This window comes from Sus scrofa, chromosome 18 (genome assembly GCF_054392235.1).
Source record: "Sus scrofa isolate SSC_HxYL_T2T_F1_AM1 chromosome 18, Sscrofa_HxYL_maternal_Yorkshire_Landrace_v2.0, whole genome shotgun sequence".
Taxonomy (NCBI): Eukaryota; Metazoa; Chordata; class Mammalia; order Artiodactyla; family Suidae; genus Sus; species Sus scrofa.
Genome location: NC_139400.1, coordinates 33,586,644 through 33,608,827, shown reverse-complemented (window position 1 = coordinate 33,608,827; position 22,184 = coordinate 33,586,644). Strand labels below are relative to the sequence as shown.

At 40.3% G+C, this 22,184-nt stretch overlaps 1 protein-coding gene across 34 annotated transcripts in view; it reads right to left on the bottom strand.

Annotated features, from left to right (window-relative positions):
* CADPS2 (calcium dependent secretion activator 2) overlaps window positions 1–22,184 on the bottom strand; it is a 489,830-nt gene that overhangs the window by 129,249 nt on the left and 338,397 nt on the right. For all 34 annotated transcript variants that reach the window (XR_014834387.1, XR_014834389.1, XR_014834384.1 and 31 more), the window contains 3 exons: window positions 20,645–20,781; window positions 18,069–18,256; window positions 906–1,007 (listed from right to left, as the gene is read on the bottom strand). Coding sequence is in view for 28 of the 34 variants with exons in the window: in XM_085005969.1 (XP_084862095.1) it covers window positions 906–1,007; window positions 18,069–18,256; window positions 20,645–20,781 (427 nt within the window). In the remaining 6 variants the exon portion in view is untranslated. The remainder of the gene's footprint in view (window positions 1–905; window positions 1,008–18,068; window positions 18,257–20,644; window positions 20,782–22,184) is intronic.

Below are 22,184 nucleotides of genomic sequence, written 5' to 3'. Positions count from 1 at the left end.
CACATCCTAGGAGAAGTTCTTCCCTCAGCATCATTTTAAAAATCAGAGCCTAAACGTTTCATATTGCAAACAAGGAAACTGAGGCCCAGTGCAGCCATACACTGTTCACATGGTTAAATAACAGTGACTTCAAACTCTTAAGGGGGAAGAGGAACTAAACTTTTTTTTTTTTCACTAAGTTCATGTGAAATGATTCCAAATCACGTACCTGTAACATGACAGACATGCGGTACGATATAATACCTTTACATGGCAACATTTCACAGGATCTAATGATGAGAGTGAAAGAAAAAGGCAGATTTCTAACTATTAGGGTTTATTAAACTATAATCAGGGAAAAAGGATACTATCAAGATCTTTATCCTTTACCCTGCAAAGGATTCTTAGTATCAATACTATTTTTGAGCAAGAAACCAGTGCTAGATGCAGTGTGGTCCTTGTTCTCATAGCGTGCAAATGAAAGCATAACTAAGGACTTGGGGAGTTTATGTCATTAATTTGTGATCAGTGACTAGGGAACAGTATAGCTGATGAAGACTCAAAGACTTCAGCTTTTCCACTTTCTGCTGGAGTGACTGAGAAAGGCTCCACTGTGAAGGTGGGACTTGATGCAGGGGGAGGAGCAGTCCCCAGGGCTGCGGGAAGAGGCTGTGCAAGGATGAGACAGGCAGAGGTTCAGCGGAATGGACGCTGAAGAGGATGGGGTCTCCCTAACGGGCAGTGGGAAAGGAGGGCGGGCTGAAAGCAGACCGTGGACTGAGCGACGTGGGCCAGACTTCAAGGTCCCGGAAGAGAAGCTACTGATCATTCCTGAGCAGTAGCAGAAAGACAGAGTAAATATTTGTCGGGGGTTAGAGGGCTGAGTGAATTAAGAAGGCAAATACTTAAATTTATGGAGGATATACCTGAAATGGCTTATCTGATTCTCCAACAGGGAAGAGAGTCTTTCCTTTATCTCCTCAAACCTCTCTTTTTCTTCCATTGAGACGGTTCCAATCCCATCAGGCCTGGAAAAAAAAAAAGAGAGACAACCAGTAATTTGTAGTGACAGAACATTGACTGTTATGTATTTTGTATCTTTCTATTTCCCTGAAAAATCCAAGTAATTAAGACAAATGTGTGTCAGACCACAGTGTACACATTACTTGTGTCCACAGTGGAAATTTATTGGAGATATTTGTAGCCATTTGCTTCATATTTTGGCCTGGGATGAATGGAACAGAATTATTCTCTTTAGACAGCCTTCAAGGTAAAGGATTACAATAAATATTTTTCAGATCTACAGAAAACAATGACTAGTCCTTGAGAAGAGCAGTGAAAAGAGTTTTATACAGTGATACCAAACATCTGACCAATTAAGTGCTCTGAATGGAAATACATATATATATATATATATATATATATAAAATAGACTGAACGCAAGCTAAATGTCAGACCTGCTTCGCTTCCAAATAAAAATTAAGCTAATGTGAAATTCGAGATTTAATTTTTTTTAATTTAAAATTTCTGCCCATACCTGTGGCATTTGAAAGTTCCCGGCTGATTGTGAGCCACAGCTGTGGCAATGCTGAATCCTTTACCCCACTGTGCCGGCCCAGCATTGAGCCTGCACCTCTGCAGCGACTGGAGCTCTGGAGTCAGATTCTTAACCCACTGTGCCACAGCAAGAACTTCTTGAGATTTTGTTTTAGATGTTATAAGGAACAGAAATTTTGGATTCATGGAGGGCTTTACTGTTCTATTTTTTATTTACATATAAATCAAATATAAAAATATGAATAAAAACATATAGAAAAGAAAGGCCAACTATGTTTCAAGACTTTTGTGCCTAACCAAATATGCCTATAAACAAAGGCAAATTTTCAGCAGGATTTTTAAAAGTAGCAACAAAGACTGAACAGAAACCTTCTTTTAGTAAGACTAGGATTGAAAATATAAAATCTAATAGCAGGGATTCAGAATTTATTCTGTATCAATTTAAATATCTGCTAGTATAGCAATCATCTAAATTTCTGAGTATAGGAATTTTAACTGTCTGTTAAAACAGAAGAAAAGATATATTAATCTCATATTCACTTTAAATATATATTTCAACAAAATGAATCTTTTGCATTTCTTAATACTAATCATTTCTTCCCTATTATTTTTCTAAAAATTATATTCCAGTTTCCAAAGACATTTGAACCTACTAATTTTCAATGTTTATGTATAAAACAGGTAGAATTGAGGATTATGAAAAATGGATATTTACATTTCTCAATAAGATTTTTATTTGCTGTTCTGTTTTTTAGACATCTATAAAGTGTGTGTGTGTTTTTTTTTTTTTTTTTTTTTGTCTTTTTGCCGTTTCTTGGGCTGCTTCCGCAGCATATGGAGGTTCCCAGGCTAGGGGTCGAATCGGAGCTGTAGCCACCGGCCTACGCCAGAGCCACAGCAACGCGGGATCCGAGCCGCGTCTGCGACCTACACCACAGCTCACGGCAATGCCGGATCCTTAACCCACTGAGCAAGGCCAGGGATCGAACCCACAACCTCATGGTTCTTAGTCAGATTCGTTAACCACTGCGCCACGATGGGAACTCCGTGTGTTTTTGATGCTTATAAACTACACAATTAGAATAAAGGCAACAAATTTTAAAGTTATACCTGAATCATACTGTCATAAAGACCTTTTATTCATGACAAAGCATCATTTTTTTCCCATAAAAAGCATCACTGAAATCTGATAATTTTTTTCTAATATAGAATATTATTTTAGAAAATGGCATGGTGCTTGAATTTATGCTTTGAAAATATTATTATACTTTTATACTTCACTCTAATCCACCAAAATGCTGTTGGAATGTTAAAGAAAAACAAATGGCAAAATATTGGTCTTTGAAATATTATCTTTTAGGAAGGAAAAAAAGATTTTAAGTCATAAGCTAACCCTAATGTTTTGTAATAACTTGATGGTGGATTTTTTTCACATATTACTTCAAAGTCAATTTCTACACAGCAAATAATAGCACAAAACCCAGACAGTAACCTAAGAATAACTGTTGCCAGTGATCACAAAAGTTGGAGAGCTCTATATCGTATTAGCGTGGGAAACTGTGGGCATTCAGACAAAAACTCTAACTACATACTGTTATTACAATGAAAGCATAAAACCCCACAGCACAAGGTTGTAGGTGGTTATTTCACAAAACACTCCCATACAGACCTGATGAAAAAGAGCAAAGAACTCGTCTTTATTGTTCCGACGACTGACCCAGTCCTTTTGCCTTGCTCTCTGATGGATGCATGTACTTAAATCTGAGCGGATTTTACTATTTGTTTCAACTGTCAAAGGAGACTGTCACCCACAGTGATAGAGTATGTCGTCCTGTCATATTAAACTTCACGGGGGCACGTTGCCCACCTGATGGAACGCAGCCAGGGGTTCAGTGGATAAAGAGAAAAGTCAGTCAGGGGAATGGCACGCGTGTCACCTTCACTAAGATACAGATGGTTATACACGGTGAAGGGCCATCACTTTACTGAGCTTATTGTTAAATGAGGGACACATCTGACACGTTAAACACATTTTATAGTTTGGACCTACCCTTAGTCACATGTCCTTATTTTAATGTGTACACTGGACTATGCTCTATATATCAGGTATATGAAGTGGCCTTCTCTATCTAAATGATTGGAAATAAATAGCAACTTTACTTCAGCCAAGCCTAAAAGGCACAGTCCTTCTAAAATTATCCTTCCCAGGGAATACAAATACTTCCTGTGTTGTTAATATTTTCCTGTCACAGTCATTATGAAAGCAAACATAATAGGAGTTCCCGTCGTGGCTCAGTGGTTAACTAATCTGACTAGGAACCATGAGGTTGTGGGTTCGATCCTTGGCCTTACTCAGTGGGTTAAGGATCCGGTGTTGCCATAAGCTGTGGTGTGGGTCGCAGACGCGGCTTGGATCCTGTGTTGCTCTGGCTCTGGTGTAGGCTGGCGGCTACAGCTCCGATTTGACCCCTAGCCTGGGAACCTCCACGCGCCATGGGAGCGGCCCTAGAAATGGTAAAAAGACAAAAAAAAAAAAAAAAAAAAAAAAAAAAAAAAAAAAAAAAAAGACAAAAAAAAGAAAGCAAACAACAATTATCAATGACAAAAATTTTAAATGTGCCTGATACTGTGCTGTTTTATATGTATAACAACATAAGGTGCTCACAGCAGTCTTTTCTCTAGTCCCCAAGAAAGGAGGTTGTTGAGGCTCAGGGAGGTGAGGTGACTTCACCAAGGTCACCCAGCTTGTAGGAACAGGAGCCTGGCCTTGAAGCTAGGTCTCCTGTGTTCCAAATCCAGGGCTCTTACTGCCCATGCCTTATTGTCTTTCATCTATGTTTTAACAAAAATAAACAGCAATTAAAAAACTCTATTTAGAAAATGAAGCTATAAATGAGAAGCTATAATGGTGGAACTATTTTAAATGCATTTATTTATATCCGACATGTTCTGTATTATGTGTATACAGCAGAGAGTTTAAGTATCAATACAGTTTAAAATACCTACCACTGAATCAGTGATTTCCTTAAAAAAAATCTTAACAAATGTTCTTTCATACATTACAACATAGGTACTTGCAGAAACCTTGAGAGAGAAGTTAAACCAGTTATAGTTTATGAACAAGTACCTAGTAGACTCAGGGGAACAAAGATTTAAAATAGGACAGCTGGGAGTTCCCTCTGTGGTGCAATGGGTTAAGATGACTGCAGGCGCTTGGGTCTCTGTGGAGGTGTGGGTTCGATCCCTGGCCTGGTGCAGGGGGTTAAAGGGTCTAGTGTTGCTGCAGCAGAGTTTGCAGCTGTGGCTTGGATTCAATCCCTGGTGGAGGAACTTCCATATGCTGTGCGTGCAGCCATAAAAAATAAAAGTTTTACAAGTTCAGTTTATAAGTTAATTTGTCAGCTGTATATTTAAAACATGTCCAGAACTTGACCCCCCCGCCAGCTACCTCTGTTCTCTCCTGATTCTGGTCATTATCAGCTCTCCCCCACGCATGGCTGTAACCAACTTGGTCTCTCTCTCCCCGTCTTTTGTCAGAGCAGTGGCTACACACTACTGTGGGCATTTGAAAGCATGAGTCATGTGCCTGTAGCAGGAACACTCACGGTAAAAGCCCAAGGCCATGCCGATCTCCTCCACGCCCTCACTCCAGGGCAAGGCCCTCCACTCCAGGTTGGCAGGCCTCCTAGCTAGTCCTCCCATGTGCTGCTTCAGGCCTTTGCATGTGCAGCTTCCACTGCCCAGAAGCCTTTCCCTAGGCACATGCACGGCTTGCTCACTCCCTTTCCTCTCAGCTCTACTGACATGACTCAGGGTGAGCGAGGTTATCTCTAACCAGCGATGTAAGAGTGTACATTTCCACAGGCCTCCTTATTGCTTGCCATTGTATACATTGCTGTCATCCAACATGTGATATATTCATTTATTAGCTCCCTTATGCTATACTCCTCGTGCTTGGGATGGTAGCTAGCATATAGTTAATGTTCAATACATAAATGCTAAGAAATGAATGAATGCTATATAAACTACAAAATATCATTCTTACATAAGAATTTATGAATTAGTAATACCACCGATATTATCATTTTTGTTACTTATGGGTATTTGGAATGTTTTTATTATATAGCTGTAGGTAAAACAGGAAAAGTTTTGAAAAGCAAACAGGAGCAGGAATTATTAAGAATTCTGGGTAAAAAGATCTCTAACAAAAGTTAGCATGTATTTATACCCAGCAGAAAAATTTCAGTGTTTAGGGTTTTGGTCTTTTTAGAGCCGTATCTGCAGCATATGGAGGTTCCCAGGCTAGGGGTTGAAGTGAAGCTGCAGCGGCTGGCCTACGCCACAGCTGCAGCAATGGGAGATCTGAGCTGCGTCTGCGACCTACACCACAGCTCAGGGTAGCCCAGGATCCTTAACCCCTGAGCGAGGCCAGGGATAGAACTCGTGTCCTCACGGATGCTAGTCGGGTTCATTACCACTGCTCCACATGGGGACTCCATCTGCCACTTTAATTACTATTGAAATGAACTGCTTTAAGTCTCAAGAACAGAATTCTTTTACTGAGCTAATAAAAGTAAAAATGATCATGCCTCTTTGACATTGCCAAAAACATGATGTTAAAATATGGTCATTTAGAATGCTGACACAGAAAGACCAGTTTTTTGATTTGAATGTTAACTGGGGCTTAACTCTATGCCTAATAATATTAAAGGGTTCCCATGAGAAGGAAACATATGCTGATACCAAGAGTGAATATTTTCATTTTTTTCCTGAGGCCTGTAGTTATTGAAGTCACATGATTTTAATAAAAATGGTGTTCTCTGAAATAATTTTAAGATAGGAACAAATTCTAAAGCACAGTTCAAGAGTGGATACACTTCTTTTAATTACAGATGACTGTCGAACTAGCTATGGCACAGAACTTCCTTCTGGTATTACATAAAAAGCAACTGAATGGCACATACAACTGTGTCTATGTCATACTTGAAAAATTCTAAAAAAAACCAGAATCATACAACAGAACTTTCTGTCACTGATTCTCATCTAATAGACTGATCTTACATCTGCCACCTTTTCTGAAAGGTAGATTCACCCAAAACATAGTTCCTATACCTATTAAGGCCTGTACAAGTTAATTTGACTCAATTTCTCCATAAACTAAGGGATTGTATAATTTGTGCTACTCATCAACCTGGCAGGTTAAGCGTTTTAAAAGCAAACAGAATCCTTTCTATACGTTTGACACCTTGTCATGATGACCCATTTCTTCCGTAACAAGAACATAAGCTCTAAAAAACCAAACCAAAACAAAACAAACAAAAAAAGCCCAAACCTGTTCTGGAAAGACAACTCCAGAACAAGAGGGATCCACACTATCACCCATTGATTTTCTATGATCTCTGGTGGCTTTGGGGGTAGTTCAAATAATACATTAGTTTCTATAAAGGGGACGGATGATTACACTGTTATTTCAAGAAAGACCTGAGAGGAGGAAAAGAGTGAATGCCCTGGATTGCCGAGTCAGCTGTGTGAACACCAGGGAGAATACCAACGAAGGGATCTGCCTAAAGGTTCAGATAAAGGCTACCCTGGTTGCCCGCCCAGACTGGGCCATACCCAGTTCCCACGTTCTGCAGTCCTTACTTTTTCCCCCAGTGTAATGCATACCAACGGCCTATAAGACCAACACAGACTAATTCCGGCATGTTTATTACCCATGTCATCTGGGTGAATTTGAGTCAAGGACGGTCTACTGGCGGTCAACATATTTATGACCTCCAACCAAAAGGGTGAAACAGCCCATGTATTTTTTTTTTTTTTTTAAACAACACAAATCATGAGACCTGGTTGGAAGTTCACAGTGCAACCATGAAGTCTGAGAAAGCTGATAGTAAAGAAGTCTGTTTACATTTGTTTTAATTTAATAGCACATTCCAGAATTACTTATTCATGGTAACGCCCCACAATTTCCACTTAAAAAGCACCACTATTGATGGAGCATTTGTCTTCTTACTCAAAGAAAATGCTAACGTTCTATGGTTTATTTTCTTAATCACGTTTATCAGTGGGACAGCACTTAAATACTTGGAGAGAAATGTGCCCTTTGCTTTATGATCTCTAGGAGTTGGCATATTGCTGAGGAGGCCTGTGGGAAGACATACAGCAGGCGTTCACACTGCGTGGAAAAGTCTGGTAAACCGATGAGAGAGATTTCCTTTACCCCACACTCTCCCTCCCTCCCCAACTTCTCAGCTAAGTTAGCTTGTCCCGGCTGTTTGGTGGTTTGTGGTAAAAGATGTTTTGCAAGCAAGAGTGGGCAGATGCCAAAGTTCGTGGTGCTTTTGAGTTCCTTATAGGCTTCTTTTCACCTGCCCTCTCTGATGAGGAATGTACGATATCTTAGCCTCCTCCAGAGAGAGTGAGAAGGGGAGAGACACCTAGAGGGTGGTATTTCTGAATTGTCAATTCTGCCTGCAGCACAGCAGGTAAAAGTCACTTTGCACTTCGTGTATTTCCCACCAATATCCATTTGTGAACGGAATAAAAAAAGAGGAGGACACAGCACGAGAATAAGAAATGATGGAGGATGAGGGAGAAAACAGTACTCTCTCATTTTTCCTACCTAGACTATAACATCGCCTAGCGTTTCAAACACAATGATGTATCATGCGGATGGTCATATAACACATCATCAGTGTCTTTTACGTCCCTTGAAACATTTAAGTATCCAGAGTGAGAAATTAATTCTATCTCCATACAGTCACTGAAATAGAAGAAATGGATTTTCTATGAGAAAATATCTTGGAAATGAAATTTAAGGATCAAATTTTTCTCTTTTTCTAAACCTTCCTTCCTCCTAAATATTTCCATATTTGAATTTCCTACTGCATTATATTTTTTGGGGGGAGGTTTTCTACAAAAAAAAAAAAAGAAAAAAAAAGCGGGAATCTGATACTATGAAGACATGTGATCTTGTGACCTAGTGTTTGTGGTAAAATAGTGATGGACAGACAGGTCAAGGACAGCTATCGAGGTGTGTCATAACTGCCCTCTGGAACCCAACTAAAATCACTGCTGCGCACAATTCTAGAATTCAAGACAAATAAAATATCAAAAGGATTTTAAAATAGACAGAATTAAGGTTGACAGTGTTCTCTGGTATAAGTGCCAACTCTGCCTAATACTAAATATTACTTAAGATAACTTTTTTTTTATTATTAAAGGGCCACATACACAATGCTTGGGAGGAGAATTCACAAAAACACAAAGGCAATTTTCTTAAATGCCTCGATCAGAAATAACTGGTAATAACATCTTGTAAATACCATTCTGCTTTCTATACATCTCTACATATATTACGCATTCTGATTTATAATTATGATTCTTTTAATGAAGCATAAACATTTTCTCACATCATTTAAAAATTCTAATATATGCTCTTTAATGGAAGTATATTTCATTATACAGATGTACTATAATTAATCCGATATTCCATTAGTAGAAATTTAGACTTTTCCCATTTTTTTCCCTACCATAAATACTGCTGTAAGAACTAATCTTACATATTTTTAATCTTCCTCTGATTGTTTCCTTGGGATAAATTCCTAAAAATACATTGTTAGGGGATGTTCCCATTGTGGCTCAGTTGTCATGAGCCTGGCTAGTATGCATAAGGACTCAGGTTCAAACCCTGTTCCTTCTCAGTGGGTTAAGGATCTGGCGACACTATGAGCTGTGGTAGAAGCTGCAGACATGGCTCGGATCCTGTGTTGCTGAGGCTGTGGCTGTGGCTGGCAGCTATAGCTTCAATTCAATCCCTAGCCTAGGAACTTCCATATGCTGCACTTGTGGCCCTAAAAAATAAAAAATAAAAAGCACATCATTAGGTTAAATGATGCTATGGACTGAAATGTGTTTCCCTAAAACTCATACGATGAAGTCCGAACACCCAGTATTACTGTATTTGGAGACAAGGCTTTTGAGAAATAATTAGAGTTGAATGAGGTCATAGGGCTGGGGCACCAATCTAATAGGATTGGTGGCTTTATCAGAAGAGGAAGATTGCGATCTTTCTCTTTTCTTAAGAACAAAGAGAGGAGGCAGCCACCTACAAACCAGGATGAGGGTCCTCCCCAAAACCCAACAACACTGACACCCTGAACTCAGGCCGATGGTGTCCAAAACTATTTAAGCCATTTGCTGTTGAAGCCATCCAGTGCACAGCATTTTGTCACGATAGCCTAAGCTACGACAAATAAGATAGTATTTTCAGGCATTTGACACATATTGCAAAAACCGCTTCTTAAGAAAGCACTTACCAATTTAGACTCTGACCCACAGGGCATGAAATTATTCCTCTCCCTCTGACCTGACCAACTGGGGTCTTTATCGTTTGTTATGATCATTTTCAATTTTATACAGAAAAAGGGTATTTCATTGTCTTAATTTATTAATTGCGATGCTGTAAAATGACACCACCTTTCAGGTTACATGGAGTCTTTCTACAGGCCGTAAAACGCACTCCATCTGCTCAAGGACATTTCACTGAAGGCTCTATTTATGAAGTGCCCCAGCACAGCACCTGCAAAGTTTGTAAAGGGACAGTCCGGTATCATTCATTTACTTATGCAACAAACATTTACTGAGTACTGGCCAGGTCCTGGGGGTACATTATCAGCACAAAAGAAATAACTCTGGCCCTCAGAGTTTATAATAGGGAAAGGCATAAGAAAAAGCAGACAATAAGCATACATTACATTTAAGAAGGGCAAAAGTATAAAAGCTCTGACAGTTTGGATTTGAGGCAAGGATTCCCTTTGGGAATGATAGCTAAGCTGAGAAGTGGTTGATGAGCACAAGTTAATCAAGCGGCCCCTGAAGCACAGCAGTTACGCAGAGGGTGCCAGGCAGCTGTCCTTAGAGATGTCCAAATGTTTTTTTACAAAATGTTAATTTCTATCATGTGACTTCTGCTCCTAGTATAGCAGACTGGCTTGATACTCCAAAAATCTCTCTTCACTACAAAACACCTAAATACTAAATAAACTGTATCAAATATACTATTAAATGCTACACTGTGCTATACTTATAAGAAAGTTAAAAAAAAGAAAAGAAACAAAAAAACAAAAACCCAAAACACAATTCTCCCAAGGGAAGGGAAGTACAAACAAACTAGAAGCTAAACCCAAAGCAGGAATGAATGTGAATGCCAGGACTGTCTTTGGGGCTAATGCTGATTCCAAGGAAGCTCTACCGCTATGTTCCAAGGAATGTACCACAGGATCAGAGACCTAACCTGCATGGGCCAAAAAGCAATGCCAAAATAAAATGGTAGAAATGAGTTTACTTATATTAATACACATGATAACTAGATGGACTAAACTGCTGAAAAAAACAGAAATGTCATATTCTGATCATTAAATCAGTCAGTTTGCTATTTATAAGACACAAGAATACAGAAACGCTAAGAGAATAAACATGTATCAGATAAATACCAAAAGAGGGCTATGCTAATAACCATCTAAATAAACTTTAATGAAAAATACGTTATTAATTATGAAAAGGGTTGCTAAATCACGATAATAATTTCCATTCATCAGGAAGATTTAATACTTTTTAAACTTGAATGTGCTTAATGAACAGCCTCGAAATACACAAAGCAAAAACTGGCAGGAGTAGAGGAAGAAACACCACTGGAGTAGCAGATCTTCACTCATCTTGGACATAAACCCCCTCCATCAAGCAGGTAAGACAGTACTAAGAGTTCAGAAGACCTGAACCACACAACTCCTGCTTGCTTTATCCAGCTACGGAATATACACATTTGAATATGTACATGAAACATTTAACAACTAGCACATAACTGTCCATAAAGAAGTCTCGACTTATGAAGAACCAATATCATAAGATTACATTCTCTAAACACAAAGAAATTAGGTTAGAAATTGATTTTCAAGTAAATAACCAAAAAGGATTCAATTTCCTAGAAATTCTAAAATAACTCTTCATCGAAAAAGAAAATTAGAGTTCCTTTGAGTGAATTTTAACATCTAAACATGACCGATTACGTTAGTTAGCATCATGTCCACAGACAAATCGATCTACTTTTTGTCTTTTTAGGGCTGCCCTCACAGTATACAGAGGTTCCCAGGCTAGGAGTCAAATCAGAGCTATAGCTGCTGGCCTATGCCACAGCCACACAAGATCCGAGCCACATCTGCAACCCACACCACAGCTCATGGCAACGCGGGATCCTTAACCCACTGAGCGAGGCCAGGGATCAAACCCACGTCCTCATGGATGCCAGTCGGGTTCCATAACAGCTGAGCCATGATGGGAACTCCTATACATACCTTTTTGATATTATCTTCCATCATGGTCTATCTCAAGAAGATTCCTGTGCTATACAGTAGGACCTGACTGTTAATCCATCCTAAATGTAGCAGTTTGCATACTCACCCCAAACTCCACTCCCTTCCTACTTCCTCCCCCTCTCCCTTGGCAACCACAGGTCTGTTCTTTATGTCTGTGAGTCTGTTTCTGTTTTGTAGATAGCTTCAGTTATGCCCATCGCTCCTTCTAATGAAAACAATGGCAGATGAACTGACGCATCTACTCAATGGTTTTCTAGTCTCACCTTCCTGCTTCAAATCTGCCTAGTCGGCTGCTATAAGACCACTACCAAAGCTCACCTTTACAAGAGTCCACTCTCCTTACAGAGCAATGCCCCAAAGCTTATTTAACTACCATATGCACATAAAACATCATCACTTGATATGTAAGTGATATTTTATCACTTACAAAATGTTTAGATAATCATAGTTGACCTACTCAGGAACTGTATCAGGTAGGTAGCATTGATATTATCTATAAGAAAGAGATGGGGAAACTGAGGCTCAGACAAGACCAGTTGCTCCACATAAAACAGCTCACAAGTGTTGGAGCCTGGACAGGAAGATGGATGTTCTGACTCCAAGCTCAGTGCCATTTCCAACATACTAAGTCTCTCCCCGCGTTGCTCACTTTGTTTTTGTCTTACCATAAAAATCATGGTTATCTTAAGTCCTGAACTCCAAGTTGGATGGGGGTAGATAGTTTGACTGAGGCAGATTTGGGCTGTTCTATAGTTTCTGAAAAAGTCAAAGCCGATTCCTCAGTGTGTATTTAAAAGGCATTCATTGACAACTGTCCTTTTTACCTCTGCACACGTGGCACACAGGGTAAAATCCATCAGATCAGCCACGCTCTAAGTTTAACCTTGCTGTGCCACTATCCAGTTGCTCCTTTGTCCCAGAAGTAAGTCTTTAGAGTCACAGTGGGTGTGGCATTTATACTCACTTCCTCTAAGTCCTATGTCAAAAGACCAGAGTTAAGAAGTGGTAATGAAAATTCTTGATGAGCCTAATGTGATGCACTGTTGTACGCTTTTACTCAAAAGCGCATCCTTGTCTCCAAGAGGAGAGGTGAGACGGTGAGTGATTTGTGAAGTGACAGGCAAGAGGAAATGCCCTCATCTATCAAGACGGAGGCAGGTGATTCAGTGAGGTGACTGGTGCCCACGAAGGTTGCTTATGACTCTATGAGATGGTCTGGAACTCACAGAACAGAGGAGGACTCTACACATAAACCACAGTCATCTCGTGATCCCTGGCCCTGGTTCTTGAAAGCGAGCCTGGCTGAGTGGCCTCTGTGGGATAGAAAGCAGCTCGAAGAACGCCCTACTGAATCGTGCAAGAGTCAGCGTCTACACTGCTATCTTACATTCAGCAGGGCCAAAAAAGCCACTTTGTGTTTCGGCCTTAGTTTCGCCACCTGCAGCGTGACTCACAAACCTGGCGTGTGTGTGAGCACACACATCATCCTAGAACTCTGCCCCGCAGGCACTGTCTCTTTTCGCCTCCCCGCCACCCCGAGCACACAGACGACGCCGAGCCGCCGCACTCTCCGCGGCGCCTCCGAGCGGGGCTGGCGCCCAGCAGGAGTGTCTCGGTTTCCGTCCTTGACTCATTTTTCCCTTTCTTCTTTTCTTTTTCTCTCTTCCTCAGTCGTAGTACCAGCCAGACCTCTTCTGTTTAACTCTATTCTTTTATTCCTGAAACACTCAGGGTGCTATTCAGAGATGCTGTGTCTGCACAGAAGGGACACACCTAGAGCACTCCATGCCGTGTGACGGGATGGGCTCCCGCAAACGTTTCCCATCCACACAGCCCTGCTGTCCTTCGCCGCCGGCAGTAACAAAAGGCGGTCTTCTGGTCTTTTGAATTCTTGACAGAGGCAGTTCAGGTAATGAGTAAAACGACTCTTTGAGTGTGTGTCTTGACAGATGGAAAAATGGTCATAAAAAGAGAATACGGCAAACACCATAGAAAAGGCAGACTTGACATTGACAGCATTTTTAACGGAAGTCTGCATAAATATCAGATGCCACAGACATGGAAGAGAGAAGCTTCTTTTCACAAGGGGCACTTGCTAAAACCCAGAATGTTCTATGAACAAGGAAATTCAGAGTATAATTACATACATGCTGAAATATTCCCACTTAGCATGAGGTCTAACAGCTGTAACGACCTAGGTTTCATGTTTTCCTTCCCTCAAAATTCACATTCTTGTGGCTGGCTGACAAAAGGAAAATACGAGAATAATGACCAACCAACAGTGACACATTATTTTATAATTATCCAGTACCTTCGCCTTAGTATTCCCCTTTCCCATATGAGAAGGCCCAGTGCCAGAGAGGTTAGGTGATTTACCCAACATGGATCACATTGCAAATTTCCAAGCCAAGAATCAAGTAGACATCTTTGGCCTCTTGTAATTCTTTCATTGTGAACCGTACGACATTTCTGAATGTCATTATAGGAAACATGACATCTTTTGGGTTATGTTGGATGGAGCATTTCAACAGGAGTTCCCATTGTAGCTCAGTGATAACAAACCTGACTAGTATCCGTGAGGATGCAGGTTCAATCCCTGGCCTCACTCAGTGGGTTAAGGATCCAGCATTGCCGCCAGCTGCAGTGTAGGTCACAGATGCAGCTGGGATCTGGCAATGCTGTGGCTGTGATGTAGGCTGGCAGCTGCAGCTCCTATTCGACCCCTAGGCCTGGGAATTTCCATATGCCACAGGTGCAGCTCTAAAAAAAAAATAATAAATAAATAAAAATTCTACCCTAAACTGAGGTTCAAATTTCCCCAAAACTTACACTCCTTCCTTTCTTTTTCTTAAGCTACATGTGACCTAAATGTTGAATTAGACCCTGACTCCAAATTCTGTTCTAAAACACCACACAGAGAAACCTGAATATGTACGTGTTTTAACCTGGAAAATAGATTTCATGTGTCATATTAAGTATAACATACGCATGGCTATATAAACATACCATCCATCGCACTTCACAGTGCACCATCATAAGGAAAACAATAGTTTACAGGATGGAAGTAACTATGGCAACCTGTAGATTCAAATCAGGCTGCCTCCCAGGCAGTGGCAGCAGCTCCCAGTTGCCTCAGTAACTTTCCATTAAAATGTGTCTCAAACACACACATTTTAGGGGCATGTTAGCTGAATTTCCCACTTTATATCCTCAATTTAATTGTACCTTTCTGTGTTAAGGACTAGAATAACCTGATCATACAGTGCTCTCCGGGTGTATCTGTTTCCCTGCAACCTTCTTCTCTCTCTTGCGCTGTCTAACATTGGGAGGCCTAGATTTTGATAACCTTTGGTCAGGAGGAAATATGATGGAGCCTGGAGAGAGAAGAGACAGCTTTTACTACAACGGTCCCTCACTTTGACTATCAAAGATTAGCCATCCTGGTATCCTAACTGTCCCGTCCTGCTCCTCCGTCACCTTACCTAAACTCACCCAAAGTTTGTGGAGTGCAGAGGGATTAGTTTGGGGTAAAAGAAAAGCGACTACACTCTGTCAGCCTCCCCTAATTTCCAAGTAAAGCTGGGTTCTGTAATGAGGAAAAAGCCTGAACAGATTCTGAGATTAGGATCAGTCTTGTTTTATTGTGGGATGAGGAAAGGCAACCGTAGGGACTTGAGCAAGTGCTTCCTCTGTACCTGCAATGTGCGAGGCTCTGTGGTAAGGCATACAGAGGCCAACAGGTGAGCAAGAAGTAGTTTTTGCCTTCAGAATATGATCTAGTGCAGTAGAAGCAGGTGTAGGGATGTGTGTGTGTGTGTGTATGTGTGTATTTAGTAGACAAGTACACATGATAAAAAGTTTATAACTACAGATAAAAGGTTTGTAGCATTTGCTTGCGTTAACATGAGTCTTCAGAGAAATTTTGTGATACTGACCGCTGAAAACTTGGAAAAAGAGAAACCTTTCAGGGAGGGTAAACGGGTTGTCTGGGATAAAGGTTATGTAGAGAAGAACAGGACACTTCCAACTGGGTAGATACAACATGATGATGTTGGGAAAACCCTGACACTCTGGCTTGTAATTTATTTTTATTTTATTAATGAAATGAGAATCATGGAAGGTTTTTTAAAAGGAGTACAGTAGTGGTTCATCTTTAATTTTGAAGGTGATTGCTAATCTGTGGGGAGGAAAAGCAGTAGAGAGATAAATAAAAATAGAAGCATGAAAAAAAATGAAGGCTAGAATTAGGATGGATACAATACAAAAGGTAAAAGAGAGACAAATCCTAGCAATACGGTAAAGACAGAATACTGACACTGGCAAGAAAATGGGGTTGGGGTAAAAGGAAAAAATAAATGAAAAACGAATGGGTCATTATTGGAAGCAATAGTAACACAATAAAGTCATTCGTTCATTCATTCATTCATCAAATATTTACTGAACACTTACTTTGTGCCAGGAGTGTTACTTTTTGTCAGGCACTCTACTAGGAGCTCAAAGAGGTATAGACACTGGTTTCATGAGATGATGGATTTCATTTTAAACATGAAGAGTTTAAAGTGTCAGGAGAACATTCAAGCTGCTGGCTGTAGACAGAGATCTGTAGTTTAGGAGAATAATTGGGTTGGAATTATCTGTATAAAGAGAGGTCACAGTTGAAGTTGTGGAAAGTGGCAAGATCACTGAAGTAGAATTTTTCACTGAAGTAGAAAAACTCTCAGCAAGAAGAGAGCAAGTTCAAGAACAGCAGTGAGAAAAAAATGTTATGCTGTATGCGGGGTCTGGAGAAACAAGAACTATTCGCAAAGAGATGGCCCAAGGTTTCTTTTACAATGATAAAATAAAAAAGAGGAGAGCGGGATAGCTGCGCCAGGGAAGAAGAACAGCATTTGCAAGAGCACAGGGTCTTGGACAGCCCAGAGGACCAACTTCCCCATGAGAGAAAGGAGGGTGCAGCTGGAGAAGACAACCCACTTCTTGCAGCCTCACCAGCAAGTGAGGAGCTGGGAGCCGAACCGGGGAAATGGAGAGAGGAGTTTGCCTGGGAAGATGAAAAGAACAATGGAAAGGTAGCTTGACAGGATAATAATATCTAAGTGTCAGTGTGAACTATCCCTTTGCATGCTTTCAACCACTCCAAGCCAGGCATTGTTCTAAGTGCGTGATACACATTAAAGCATTTAATCCTTATCACAACTTAAGATTTCTGAAAGAAACTATCTTAGGTCTTACTCACAGGCACGGAAGTAGAGACACAACTAGCCTCAGAAGCTTGCCCTACCACACGTAGGTAGTAAGTATTACCACTCTGTTAGGTCGTGAGGCTAACTAAGTGAAGCTTAGGCTTGTGGGAAGAAAGGAAATATAGAGAGAGGGAGGCGGAATAATGGCTGAAACACGGTAAAAAGGGGATGAGATGAATAAACACGATGACGACGTTTCTAAGATACCCTCACATAAAAGGTTTGTAGTGTTTGCTTGAGTTAGCTCCTTCACGGGAGGAGCCCTAGGTAGCAAAGTTTCCCTGGGACAAGATTAAAGAGGAAGTGACGCAGAAAGATTTTTAAGTTCAGAGGTGCATAGATATGGGGGCCTGCATTAGGTGATTGTTTTTTTTTTTTTTTTTTTTGGCCCTTTTGGTAAAGCCAGAGGTGAGCTCAGAGGGCTAAAACGGGACCCTAAAGTGTTCCTAAAGCGTAGGTTAGGGAAGGAACTAGGAGACTCTACGGAAGTCCATTCTTTTTCTCGCTTTATCCACAGCAGCTTCTTCCCCAGTGGAAAAGCAAGCAGCATCAGGTTTACACAAACATATCAACAAACCCTACCCAGCCAAACATATGCATTACAACAGAAACAGAGAGGACCCTTGAGCTGTGTGAACCCTAGTACCAGGTGGGACATAAGAACTAAAAGGCAACTTTTAATCTCATATTCTGTTTCGAGAGGCTTTGATGGCAAAAAGAAACATAAAGTGCAGCCCACCTAAATCAACAGCAGATTGATGTACATTTTTCCTTTGTGGTTTTTTTTTTTTTTTCTTTTTCTCTTACAAGTGTTTGCTATTTAAAATCTGTTACCAGGTGATAATGGCAAAGTACATTTTTCTCTCTTCCCAAGTCAACCCTCCACATTTCACTGTGTGTTTGCAAGTAAAAATACCTGTTGCCGTGCACATGAGAAGCGCAGAATGCAAAGCTGTAATGGAGCAGGGTTGGGTCAATGACAGCACCATTTTCTGAATGTTCCATCAGTTCTGTAAGGTAGCAGAGATGTCGGTGACAGCCCCTCACGCCATAACGGGCACAGTACTCGTCTAACACGAAGACCTGTCCAGGGCTAAACCAACCCTGCAAAAAGAAGAACAGAGAAAAAGATGTTTTTCTTTTCCGTACTAGGTTTTGCTTTTCTGGAGGCGTTGTTAGGCTTTATGACCAGAAGCTGCATTACAGCGTCTTCTGACAATATTTTTTCCTCATAGTATGTGTGTTTCATACTGTTTTCAAAAGAGTGAATGTCATCAGTTCTGGAACTTGATTTGAGCCAGTGACAGCCTCACACTATCCTTATTGCCACAGTGAGGCATGGGCAACCTGGCCTTCTCCAGTGTCACTCAAAATCAGTCTGATTTGTTCACAGGATCTAAACTGTCAGTCGCAAAGAATGACATTCCAAAAAACCTGAAACTCTGTACGAATCAATTAAAAAGAGAATGGCAAAGGAGTCACGGTGATAACTGAAACGGCCTCATTTCCAAAAGTATTTTATAAAATGAACTAAGAGAATTTCAGTAAGTCGAGCAGTGATAAACATGTCCTATTTCGGTATATAAATATTAGTGGTATTGTTCTCATTCCATTGTCTTTCTATGACCAATATGAAAAAGCAGTGGCTCTGGTTCTCTTGAAATGATCTGCTGGGGGTGTGTGAGTGCTGACTAAACCATCAGGCAGCCAGCTTGGCTAACAAAAGAGGGCAAGGTTAGGTAGAGCTGGTTTATAAAATATTTCTGTGGATTATACGGTTTAATTTAGATACAAAAGAGAAAGAAGGGGGAATGGAGGTTTTCAAAGGAGGGGCAGCATAATCATGCAAGAGAAGGAAAAGAATATCGAGACATGCCAAAAGATGAGGCTGCAATAAACAAAACAAATAAAAAGGAAGGCGAAAAAATGGTGGTGGTGGTACAGGCACTGTCCTGGACATGCGCTGTACAGCCTCACTAGTTAGAACCCTCACGCAGGGCAGTCATGATGATCTCTGTGCTACCGATTTAAAAGCTAAAATCAGAGGTGTTCAGTGAACTGCTCAAGACCACAGGGCAGATCAGCGGCTGTGTCATGATTTACATCAAGGTCATCCTGCCCTGAAACACGTTCCAATCGCACCTACCGTCTAGGTGCCGCTGAAGGCACACGGCAGTGTTCTCCTCACACTCCCTATGACCCTTGGATCATCCGTATAATCAAAACAGCTCTTGACAATTCAGGAACCCCATGGAGGGGAATCCAAGAGAAAAAGCATGCCTTAATGATGACTGTTCAATGTGTGCTTGTCCACGGAGAGAGGCGTTAGAGTTCTATAATGAATTGTTTTACCCTCCATGTAATTGTAAAGTTTGGGCTGGATCAAGTTTAAACTACGTAATTACAGGTTGAGTAACAGGTACCTAACAAAGAGTCTATAAATGAATTATATGATCAGAATGATCATAGCTGTAAGTTGTTTCATTTCTTCCAGAAACACCTCTGATAAGCTGAGAGTACATCCTGTCTAAAATTTCTTTCATTCATTTATTCATTGGCCATGCCCCTAGCATGCAGAAATTCCTGGGCTAGGGGTGGAACCTGCGTCACAGTGGTGACCCGAGCTGTAGCAATGACAACACTGGATCCTCAATCTGCGGAGCCACTAGGGAACTCCCTAAAATTTTAAAGAGAGTGTAACTTCATCGAATGCAGCTACTGTGATCAGTAGCCAAGAAACCTAGTGGTGAGAGAAGTTGGGATATTTTGCCTGGAGAAATTCCAGAGGAATTGTCAAAAACAAAAGAAATCCTTGGATTTAAAGGCACGTATGATTCTTCGGCTCTAGTCTAATGCCCACGTTCTAAGGAGTCAAGCATTCCTTCTAAATGTAAATTTTACTTTGTATCCCCAAATTTGGCTGGTTTAAAGTAGCAGTTTAACTACCTAATTTTTTTTTTTTTAAGGAACTCAAGTTATCTTTGGAGGGTTAGATGAAACTCAAGTTCCCTTTGTTATATACAGTCCTTGTTGTTTATCCCAGTGTTTCTTTCTCTTGTCACTTAGGTTATCTTTCTGGGGACAAGAGAGAGACAGGAATGGTATCACCATTTGGTGAGCAGAATTTAAACCTTATAATGTCTGTATAGGTGTTAGTAAATCCTATCATAGAGGTGTTTTGTTTGGGTTTTTTTTTTTTTTTAACCTTTATTAAAGCCTTCTATTTTCATCCCACCTTCTCCAGAGGGACTGAGAAACTGCAGTTCAGTGTCTGTTCGAGTCCATTCTCCTGTCTATTGAGTGGCACAGCAGTGGTCTTCAAGTGTATAATTTTCAAATTGGGAAGCAATCGATTGGAATCCTTTATCCCTAACTCCAACTATAGTTATTAAATGAGTCAGGGATAAAAGGCCGATTCCTAGCAAGTATGTCTCATTTTTAAAAATCTTTCACTCTAACCTATAGGGACAAGATAGACAGATTTGTACTAACCAAGCAAGAATAGGAATCATTCAGTCTGTGATCCAAAGTCTGCCTCTGGAGGATTCTAAAAAGGAAGGCGTGGTCAAGCTTGCAGGGATTCGCAGAAATAAACTCATCCATACCATGTTTCTGAAAACGATCTGCATCTGTAAATTCAGAAAAGCATGTGCAATACATTTATTTTTCTGGTTTAATAACAAGCAAGTGTGGTTTTTGAACAACACAAAATGCATGCCTCATGAGAACAGATGACTTCTTTCCATTACATAAAATATGATGCCAAGAATTCAGGGTATTTAACGTAAACTGCAGCATTTTTTTTGGAGCCTAAAAAAAAGTGACAGAGAAAAATCTGCCAGCCAATCACTTGGAATGAGGAAATTATATTTTCATTCAGAACTATTTCAAATATCCATCACAGAAACAGATTTTTCCCCCCAATTTTAAGAAAAGTTGATATATTTTAAGTATATATTTACTGAAGGAACTGCCTGGAAAAGAACCCAGGCCTATTCATAACAAACCCACAACGATGGCTAGGGGCCTGCTTTCCAAATGGCAAACTAGGGCACAAATGAACACACTGACTTTAGCTGGATCACTTCCAGTCTTTTTTTTGTAGGGAGCTTTTAGCTGGACCAACTTTAATGTAGAAATGGCAATGAATGCTCTCAGGCTTCAAGTTTAAGAGGCAGGAAAAAGGGCGCATCATGTTTGTGCAAATATGCAGACAAAGCATAATGTCCCAAATGGCACTTCAATCAAAGGCCCAAATTTATTGTTCTTTACAGATTGCATCTTTCAACGCCTGTAGACCCTGCGGGTTTATCAAAAGGCAAGCTTTTATGATTGCTTTCATTAATGGTATGTTTTGTCAAAGTCTTCAATGTGAGTTATTTACGAAGGATAGAGAGAGAGAGCCACACACCACCCCAAAGGAGTGCTGGGGTGTTACTACATTAGCTCTGATAGAGAGGTAGTGCATATTGGGCAGGCAATCAGTTATCAAGATAAAAGTGGGCTCTCTTCACAATGGTAGAGCTGAGGCTCCATTGTTCCTTAAAATTCACAGATAGATCTCATCTCTGGTCATCATAAGGAGCAGAGTCCTAAATGTAAGCTAAATGTAGTTTTTAAAAACCTGTATGGTACAACCCTAAAATTGCAAAGGAAAGGAGACAAAAGTTTATTGATTAAACCCAATTATAGAGTCAGGCTTATAAAAAAACTCAATATTGATCTGTGGACATGATGCTAACATAATCAGTCACATTTAGATATTTAGCCCAGATCATATTGATCCATGTCAAGTTCAACTTTCAGCCATATTTGTGGATGGAAGAACTACGTAATTCAAGCTGAAGGGTCTTCAGAATCACATGTCAAAAAAAAAAAAAAAAAACAAAACAAAGATACACAAACTAATCTCTCCCTCACATCAATGACAGATACCCAAACGGTGAATACAGCAAGCAAGCAGGGAATGGTCATTCATCAATGATGTAAGATATGAGGTTATGATTCATGGAGAGAGTAGCATATGTATTCT